Raw genomic sequence first — 10,518 nt, forward strand, 5'->3', positions numbered from 1 at the left:
CTCAGACAGAGGACAAGCCCCTTCTACCCGTTGGAGTTGATGGAGGTGTGGACCGCAGGGAGTGGACACTACAGCATCACAAGGCTGCTGACATCACCCTGACACCCCCCCAGGCTGAACTTGATGTTGACTGTCTAGATGTCAATGTTAAAGGACCAGGTATTCATTCTTCAGTTGGCTGGAAAGGCGAGACGCTTTGTTCCAGTATAAAAAGTAATTACAGGAGCCCTAACACAGGCTGAGTTAAAATTCTTACTAATATTTAATGTCTGCCATGTTGACGCTGTTTTGGTCACCATCTGCCAGATGGATTTACCCCTCTGATGCTGGCCTCCCTGCGTAGCGGGGGGTCAGATGACTGCGGCAGCTTGATGGGAGATGAGGAGGAGGAGAGTGGGGCAGATGAGCCAGGGGCAAACATTATCACTGACCTCATCGCCCAAGGTGCTACGCTTATGGCACAGACAGACCGCACTGGTGAGACAGCGCTACATCTAGCTGCTCGCTATGCCCGTGCTGATGCAGCCAAGAGGCTGTTGGATGCTGGAGCTGATCCTAATGCACGCGACAACATGGGTCGCACCCCACTGCATGCTGCTGTGGCTGCAGATGCCCAGGGTGTGTTCCAGGTAAGAGCCAAAATACTTAACTCCTCTGGTGTAATGCTGGTAATAGCACAGACATTAAACATTTTCAGTGAATAAATTTTTATTTACAGCATTACATTTATTTACATTTATTTATTTAGCAGATGCTTTTCTCCAAAATGACTTCCAGTGAGCTCTGTAGTGTTGTCAGCCACACACACCTTATTCACCAAGGCAACTTACACTGCTAGATACACTACTTACAATGGGTCACTCATCCATACATCGATGGAATGCTCTCTCTCTCTCTCACTCACACACTATGGGTGAACCTGAACAGCATGTCTTTGAACTGTGGAAGGAAACTGGAACACCCGGAGGAAACCCACACAAGCACGGGGAGAACATGCAAACTCCATACAGCATTTTTACAAATCAGTTTTTACCAGGAATAGTTATGAAAATTGCAAAAAATGGGAAAAGATAAAATGGTTCCATAACTCTTTGACATGAAAGATGCGCATACAACATTCTAAGAATGCAATATTCATAAATCAAAAAGTGAAAGACTACTTTAATCACTGATAGTGATTGGTTGATGGAAGCAGGGCGCAAGGACAGGGTTAAAGAAAAACTGTGCCACATATCCACCCTTCCCACTGTTCACTGCCTCGAAAAACAACTTTTGCTTTCAGATCCTGATTCGAAACCGAGCAACTGAGCTGGATGCAAGAATGAATGATGGCACCACACCCCTCATCCTGGCAGCACGCTTGGCAGTGGAGGGTATGGTGGAGGAGCTTGTGCACTGCCATGCTGATGTCAATGCAGTAGATGACCATGGTGAGTGATGAGGAGAATGATGGTGACAAATAGAAAAATATTGATAGTACAATAAAGCTCACTGACCACTATTCCAGTCCTGTGGTGGTAGGAGCAGTAGGTTGCCTTGAACCGCTGATAATTGGCCTTAACCTTACTAGTTCAAGGCCTTAATCAATGTCTTTTCTGTTACTTTCTCTATGTAGAATGAAACCTGTTTCTTCTACAGTATTTGTACATTTCCCATAAACAGACATTGCTGACATTCTCTTAATACATTGATTCACATAATTTTCTCTTTACCGAAGAGCTGCTCCTTTTATTTACATTGTCTGACTCTTGACATAAAGAAGTGTCAGCAGCAACAACCGTAGTGTTTTCTTAGTGGAAGTGCTGTCCAAAGAAAAGTTTTTGCTACTTTTTCGCGCTGTTTGAAGGAGTGTATCAGTGAAGTGTATTTGTTCACTTTTTACGTGAATAAATGTGGCATATGAACTATGTATATTTTACATGAAAATTATGCCTTATTCATATTTCTATTACATCTTAATATAAATCACAATATAACACAACTTTTCACACAAATAACTTCACCTTTCCTAAGAGGTTAGTAATGTTATTTTAACGAAGGTACCCAACACAGGCTAGGATGGAATCATTTACCCAAGTCCATTTGTCTTAAGTACAGTGACACATCTCTCTTCTTACTCCACAGGTAAGTCTGCATTGCACTGGGCAGCAGCTGTCAACAATGTGGAGGCCACTCTGGTGTTGCTGAAGAATGGAGCTAACAGAGACATGCAGGACAACAAGGTGTGAGCTTCTGTTTATCTTAGTCACTCTTAATTGCCGTTCAGCTTCTTTTTTTGGGTATTGTACTAACTGTCCATTCCATTTTACTGTATTTAATAAAATTCCCTATTGTCTTGCCTGCCAATAGGAAGAAACACCGTTGTTCCTGGCAGCTAGGGAAGGGAGCTTTGAGGCAGCCCAGATACTGCTAGACCATTACTCCAACAGGGACATCACAGACCACCTGGACCGGCTGCCTCGAGACACTGCACAGGAGCGTATGCACCATGACATTGTGCGCCTGCTGGATCAGTACAACCTTGTCCACAGCCCTCATGCAGGCCAGAGCCATGTGTCTGGTGGGGGTGCACACTCTTCCATGGTCTGTGGCACTAATGGGGTGGGCTTTGTTGGCATGCGCCAAGGGCCCCAGGGCAAGAAAAGTCGGAGGGGCGGTGCCAAAGTGGGAGGAGCTGCTGGGGGTGTGGCAAAGGAGCTGAAGGACATGAAGGCAAAGCGGAGGAAGAAGCCAGCTGGAGGAGAGGGACCCTTAGCAGGGGCTGCAGGAGGTGGCAGTAGCACAGCCACCACGAAGACCAAAAGTGGCCTGTCAGAAAGCTCTGTTACCTTGTCTCCTGTTGATTCTCTGGAGTCTCCACACTCATTTGCCGGAGATACCACTAATGCAGTCAGTGCAGCCACCTCCCCACCACTCCTTGGCAGCCCTTCATCCAGGCCCCTCCTACCTCCAGTTAGTCACATGCTGGGGCAACAGCAGGGCTGGGTGAGCCTTGCCAAGCAGGGATATGGGGGCCACATGTTTGGGCTTGTACCCCACCAGCTGAGCACCTCCCACACTGGGCTAGCTCAGCCACATGCCTCCAGCCTTCTTACTCCCATGAATGTCACCATGAGCCGTGAGCAATTGCCCCCGATCGTTACCTTCCAGATGATGCCACCAGGCAGTGGACAGGCCTTGCTGAAGCAGCCACAGCCTGGCCAGGTGCAAAGCCAGAGTCAGCCCCATGCCCAGCAAATTCCACCTCATCTGCAGTCCACCCAAGGTATGATATACCAGCTGCCTGAGGTAGGGCTGCCACCCCCCCTGTCCCACACCCTCCCGCACCCCCAACCCCATAGCCATGCCATCCCCCACAGCAATGGCCTGATGGATGCCCAGTCCCGCCAGCTGCCTCCCTACCACAGTTTGCAGAGCCCTGTGGATAAGTACCCCACACCACCATCCCAGCACAGCTGCACCACAGGTGGATCTGAAGGCACAACACCAGGGCACCCGGCCCACCCTCCCAGTGAGCACCCCTACCTCACTCCGTCACCGGAGTCCCCTGACCCCTGGTCATCGTCCTCTCCCCACTCCAACTCGGACTGGTCTGATGTTACCACCAGCCCCACACCCCTGGGGAACTCACATGCACTACCCTCTTCCCGGCACACTCACATTCCGGAGCAGGCACAGCTGCAACCGCAAGCGCAGCAGATGCAGTCACAGCAGCCTCAGCATGGCAGCATGCAAGTGTATGCATAAAATATGACTTTCAACTACATGAACCAATTTCTTTACTCTGAGACTTTCTGCTCCTTGTATTTATAACCTTACCAAGACAACTAACCTTCCATTTTACACACTCTCAACTTGGCATCCTTTCCTCATCTTTTCTCTGGTTTGCACAAGCTACCGCTGTCTTTGTTCAGTTTTGCATAGTGGAATTTCAAGGTTTCTCCTCTGTGTAGTTTAAGCCTTCCCTTTTTTTGAAAGTGGCTTCATATCCTATTTTACTAACCTTCATTTTTATCAGTTACTGTTTTCAGTCTTTTTCGATTGTTTTGTTTCTCATTCTGTAAATATTATGGGACAGTAGAATGCTTGAAAATGAAGATTCAGGAATTGTATTTTTGAATTTTAAAAGGACATTAATTCCTGATTTAAAAACAGAATTAACAGCTCAAATAGAATTTTTCCTGTGGTGCAAAATGGATGAAGAGCAGGAAAACAGAGGACATTGGACATTTTCCAGTGAGTGGGCCTGTACCCTTTTTTTTCTTTTTTTTTGCAATAACTTTTATGGGTAATCCTGTGTCTTTGAAGGATATATGCTTATTAATTATATCTTATTTCTGTCTTTCATTTAGTGTATGAGCCTCATAGAGGCGTTTTAGTTTTTTAGTTTGTATTTTAATTTAATTTTACCCATGATGCATCATAATACATTTTAATAAGCTGTATTCATTATTTTCATGGCAAAAATTCTCTGTAGTATTAATTGGTTACAGAGTTATGGTGTAGAGATGTTAATTGTGCACTTTTTGCGGCTGGGCTGTTTGGTTTTGTATAAGATTTACACTCATGGGTTTGTAAGCTAAACTGTGGTATAAGTGTTTAAAGTCACATAATTTTCTATTTGTGGGGGTACCTTTCTGCAGTCAACTTAAAACTGCAGGATCCCCATCCATTCAAAGGGGGAGGGGTGTTATATGGGTTCAGGCCGTTCAATCCATGTATGATGCCATCAGTAGCAAGGGAGAATAGTTACTCAGAAGTATAAAGGACTATACAGTAAAGTCTAAGAGCATGGGAAATGAGGTTAGAAAGCAATAGAACTCATTAGTCCATACTGCATTTTCATCTTGTCTTCACTGTTGTCTTTGCTGGATGATGAAATTGCTGCACAGGTTGCAGAAGTGAGATTTCCAGCCTTTTGGGCCCAGGAGTATTTTGTTACAGTGACTGTCCAGAAGGGTAGTTGGAAGTACTGATAGACAATTGATACAGGTTAAACAGGAATACAGCCTGACACTTAACTGCTCTGACCTGTGTGGGAGAAAGTTTATCTATGATGATTTCACCATGTTATTTTTGTATTTACCATTATATTTTCCGTAAATGTATTTTGACTTTATAACAGCTTGTGAGATTTTTCAGTTTAGGTTTTAAACTGTTTTTTAAATCACATTTATTCGGTTTTGCTTTATTGCAATCAGTGTGTATAATTGCCTTGAAAACCACATCTGAGAATGCTATGTAATTTGTTACGGAATTGAACTATAATTTGTCTGTTTCTGATGTAAATGTAATATGAACCTTGCAAGTCTTTGTGGACAATCAGTCACATTTTTTCATTGGACACTGGCTTTTTCATGCTTCAAGACCAAATTTGAACTTTTATGTTAAATTTTAACAGCTTCTTCTAATCTGCATTGTTGATGCGTATTGTACTATTTGCTAGCCTTGAAATTTGAAAGGACAAGCTATTGAACTGTGGTTTAGTTAATGTAGTTCTGCTTTTACTGTAGTTTCAGTGTTCATTTCCTCCCACAAGTGGAGACCCATGATTGAAGGGGAGAAAGATCTGCCAATCAGCACCCCCAAAGAAGTACTAATTCATTAACTTAACTGTAATAAATAATGAAAAGGCCAAGACAAATGATTTTTACCTTGATTATCATTAGTGCTTCTTGGTTCTGCTGGTATGAGATGTCCTTTGATACATTTATAGATGTATGATCAGCAGACAACAAAGGTTGCATTTTGAATCTGCTGGTTTTACCAGAGCTGGGTCTAAACTACCCAGAGTTTTGGAAAGACACAAAAATGGTACTTAACCAGGAAGTTGAATCAGCTGGCTAACCTCACAGCTGGAAAGACAACCTCCTACAGCTAGCTGTACGAAACTGAGTTAGATGATCCTGTCAGATACAATCACAATTAAAAAAAAAATTACAGTTGGGAATAGTGTATTGCTTGTGATTGTTCAAAGAAAAGCTATATCTAAAGCTACCTTACCAGGTCAGGTTATGATGTGTTGAACTTATCCAGAAGTACCAAATTCTGTTTTCTTAATTGTACTTATTTTTAACATGGCAGTAGGTCTCAGCTGTGTTCCTGATGATCCCCTGTCTATGCTGGTTTTTCTGTTAGGTGACCCACTGAAATAGTCTTGATTGAACCCTTCATTGAATAAATCATGACTCAACCATATTGGAAGGACTGAACAAAACTGGTGTTGAGAAATACCTTTTTTGAACGTTTTTGAAAATGGATGCATTTGCTTGCAAATACAATCTTCCTTGTATTTGATCACTTAAAAAGGAAAAATGTTGACATTAAAGAACTGGGAAAGTGAAGCTGGTATTTGAAACCCCTGGCTCTCTAAAATTATACTCCTCAGGCAAAAAAGAAATACAGGAACATTATTGTTTTTACATTATGCAGCTGAAAGTTACCACTTAACATAATTGCATTTGTACATTTGATTAAACAAAGGGATAAGGCTAACTTTAAGGGCAGATCCAGTAAAAACAGCATGGACAGGAAACTGCCAGGAACAATATTCCTAGTTGTTCATATATGTTACTTTTGTACAAAATGTTATCACTTGTCCTCTTAAACATTTCCCTTAACTGACACTTAATTTCAGAAAGTGTTCCCCCCCCCCCCCCCCCCCATCATGGGTTCTCCTCTGGTATGTGTGTGTATTTGTATTGTTAAACACCATCTACATTGGACAAATGTTTAATGCTTTTTCATGTGCTTTTTACAAGGCCATTTTACTGTGTCCTGTATGTAAACAATGTTTAATTTGGGCCTACTTTCCTTGTCTTTTTTACCAAATATATATTATACATGTTACATGAAGTTTTTTTCCCTTTTCTTTGAAAGTCTTAGAAGGAACTCGTGAATAAAGAACAAACAACTTTAATTCTTAAGAAAAATATGATTAAATGGGTGATGAAATACATGAAAGAAACCTTTTGATGAGCCTGTCTCTTCTGAAAATAATTATTCTGGATTTTTTTTTTCTATTTTATCTAGATAATAAAGTGCAAACTGAAATAACTGGATTTGTTGTGGAAATATAATAGTCATTCCCCAAGATATGCGCATTTCAGTTACAAGAACTTGACTTTACCTGGATTGAGAACAATGATAAAACAGTAGAAGACAAATGTAGTTATTCACTGGTGATCATATCAAAACAAGAAAGATGAGAAACATGGAACATTTCAAGGTGACTCCTTGTCCCCCTTGTTCTGTTTAGCACTTGGATCTCTCAAAATCATGTTTAACAGATAAGATACAAGATATGCAACTGACAGAAGAAAATCATGGAGCTCTTACGTGGATGACCTGAAGCAGTTGCAAAGAATATCAGCTAGAACAAGCCGACTGTAGTCAGTATTCAGTGATACCACTAAAATGGAGTTTGGCCTAGACTAACGTGCCGACGCAAAACAAGCACAGGAAGTTGGTCAAAAGTCAAAATATCCAGCTGAATGAAAAAGCTATTATCCGAACCATCAATCCTGAAGAAACATACAAGTATCTTGGTATGGAAGGAAGTGATGGGATACAGCATACCCTGATGAAAGACGAAAGAAAGTACGATCTTTGAGTCAGGCAGATAACGCAGAGCTGAGTTCAAAGAACAAGATAATAGCTATAAAATAGTCTCATACTAACAGTATTGGCTTATGGTTTTGGAGTAGTGGACTGGCCAAGGTCTGAGATACAAATGTTTATAAGAAGCAACAATTTTTTTTTTTTGAAACTTTATTAATTTTTTATCAAATATATCAAAACATCACAACACATAAACCAACACATCCACAACTATGTACAAAATAATCTCACAAAACAAAAGAACCTCTCATTGTACATAGTAGTGTCAGCATCCCTCCTCCCTGAACCTGTTCTTTATTCAACAGAAATGGCTACATTTATCAGAGTAGCCTGCATAATTGACAATCTATCAAAAAGCAATTTACATTGCAGATTCCTAAACTTTCCTGACATTAGTCACCTTTGCAGGTTAAAAAATACCCAATGGGAGAAAAAAAAACCTTAAAAAAATAAACAAGTAAATAAAAAATAATAATAATAGTAATGAATGGCGGGGGGCATTAGGCTATTAAATACCTCATACATTCATTAAATCCACTTCTTAGTTTGATCACTGTGTATTAAGGGGTTGTATTGTTTAGCTGTCACTTATAGGGTTGGGGGTGCAGTGGCGCAGTGGGTTGGACCATGGTCCTGCTCTCCACGAGGTCTGGGGTTCGAGTCCTGCGGGGGGTGTTTTGCAACGGACTGGTGTTCTGTCCTCAGTGTGTCCCCTCCCCCTCCTGCCTTATGCCCTTTGTTGCTGGGTAGGCTCCAGTTCCCCGTGACCCTGTATGGGATAAGTGGTTCTGAAAATGTGTGTGTGTGAGAGAAATAATCTATGAAGGGTTGCCAAATTCTATAAAATTTTTCTTCTTTCTTTTTCAAGGAGAACCTGATTTTTCTCTAGCTCCAAATGCTTCATTACCTCCCTCATCAGATTTATATGTGTAGGGGCAGATTTATGTTTCCAATTTAATAATATTAATCTCCATGCTAGTAAATTGACAAATGAAACCATAGTGTGTTCGGCACTGTTTTTACTATCTCGGATTCTGCTATACCTAGAATCGCCACCAGGGGGTCTAGCTCAATAGGCCTTTGCAATATTCTTGACAGCGTCAGAAAAACACCTTTCCAGTATGCTGACAATTTAGGGCAGCTCCAAAACATATGGGCCAATGAAGCTGGCGCAAGCCCACAACGGTCACGTGAAGGGTCTATATCTGGAAATATCCTGTTCAGTTTTTGTTTAGACCAGTGTAAATGATGTATTATTCTGAATTGTAAGAAGCCGTGTCTAGCACACACCGATGAGCTATGAATCTATTTAAGGGCTGCCTCCCACTGCTCTTCTGCAATTTCTACCCCCCAATCTTCCTCCCAGGAAGACTTTAAGTGTTCTAAAGTTGGTATACTTGTCAACTGGAATAGTGTTTCATATATATATGAAATACCCCCTTGCTTGTGAGGATCACGTGTCAGTATCGATTCCATTACAGATTGATTTGGCAAGTTGGGGTATAATGGATTATTTTGTATAATAAAATTTCATACCTGTAAATATTTAAAAAAGTTTGACTGAGGTATGTTGTATTTGCTTTGTAGCTGTTCAAATGATGGAAATACTTTGTCAATAAACATGTCTGAAAAGCTATAAATTCCTTTTCCAACCCAATCATCAAATATAGTATTTCTAAATGAGGGAGCAAATAAATGATTTTTAGTAATAGGGCTTTGGAGAGAACCAGCTTGCCAGCCGAAAAACCCTCGAATCTGAGACCAAATCCTGAGTGTGTGCAAAACCACTGGATTATCCAATGGATCAAGACGCATAGTAGGTAAAAGCAAAAACAGTAGAGCTGAAAGTGAAGAAGGATAACAGCATGCTCCTTCTAAGTTTACCCATAACTGGGGTTGTTTCTGTAGCCAGTAGGCCATGATTCTTATATTACTCGCCCAGTAATAAAACTGAAAATTTGGCAATCCCATTCCTCCTTTTGATTTGGGCCTCTGCAAGAAAGCCTTCCTTATTCTAGCAATCTTTCTATTTCAAATAAATTCTGAAATGATTTTATCTAGGTCATTAAAAAACATTTCTTTAAATATATTGGTATACATTGAAACAAAAATGAGGGGGGCGTGGTGGCGCAGTGGGTTGGACCGGGTCCTGCTCTCCGGTAGGTCTGGGGTTCGAGTCCCGCTTGGGGTGCCTTGCGGCGGACTGGTGTCCCATCCTGGGTGTGTCCCCTCCCCCTCTGGCTTTACGCCCTGTGTTGCCGGGTAGGCTCCCGTGACCCCGTATGGGACAAGCGGTTCAGAAAGTGTGTGTGTGAAATAAAAATTTAGGAAGGATGGTCATTTTTATTACATTAATTCTTCCTACTAACGAGATGGGAATGTGAGACCATCTTCGCAAATCCCGTATTGTTTGATCCAGTAATTTCGAAAAATTTTCTTTGTATAAATCTGCAAAGACCTTAGTGACATTGATCCTTAAGTATTTAAACTGAGTTGAAGTTTTAAAGGGCAAGGTTTCAAAAGAATTTTGGTCAGCCAAGTTGTTAATTGGGAATAGTATGTACACACACACACACACACACACACACACACACACACACACACACACACACACACACACACACACACATTTTCTGAACCGCTTGTCCCATACGGGGTCGCAGGGAACCGGAGCCTACCCGGCAACGTAGGGCACAAGGCTGGAGGGGGCACACCCAGGACAGGATGCCAGTCCGTCGCAAGGCACCCCAAGTGGGGCTCAAACCCCAGACCCACTGGAGAGCAGGACCCGGTCCAACCCACCGCGCTCCCCCCCCCCCCCTTGGGAATAGTACACTTTTTCCCATATTAAGTTTGTACCCTGATAGAAGCAACAAATTGTTGACTGTGGAAGGAAAT

The 10,518-nt window shown here is 41.9% G+C and overlaps 1 protein-coding gene across 1 annotated transcript in view; it reads left to right on the forward strand.

Annotated features, from left to right (window-relative positions):
* Positions 1–6,506, forward strand: part of notch2 (notch receptor 2) — a 45,041-nt gene extending 38,535 nt beyond the window's left edge. The window contains exons 29-33 of the mRNA XM_029254598.1: positions 6–159; positions 307–629; positions 1,283–1,430; positions 2,125–2,222; positions 2,350–6,506. Coding sequence (XP_029110431.1) covers positions 6–159; positions 307–629; positions 1,283–1,430; positions 2,125–2,222; positions 2,350–3,747 — 2,121 coding nt within the window. The 3' untranslated portion in view covers positions 3,748–6,506. The remainder of the gene's footprint in view (positions 1–5; positions 160–306; positions 630–1,282; positions 1,431–2,124; positions 2,223–2,349) is intronic.
* Positions 6,507–10,518: the final 4,012 nt, after the last annotated feature.

The sequence above is a fragment of the Scleropages formosus genome, chromosome 9 (assembly GCF_900964775.1).
Source record: "Scleropages formosus chromosome 9, fSclFor1.1, whole genome shotgun sequence".
Taxonomy (NCBI): domain Eukaryota; kingdom Metazoa; phylum Chordata; class Actinopteri; order Osteoglossiformes; family Osteoglossidae; genus Scleropages; species Scleropages formosus.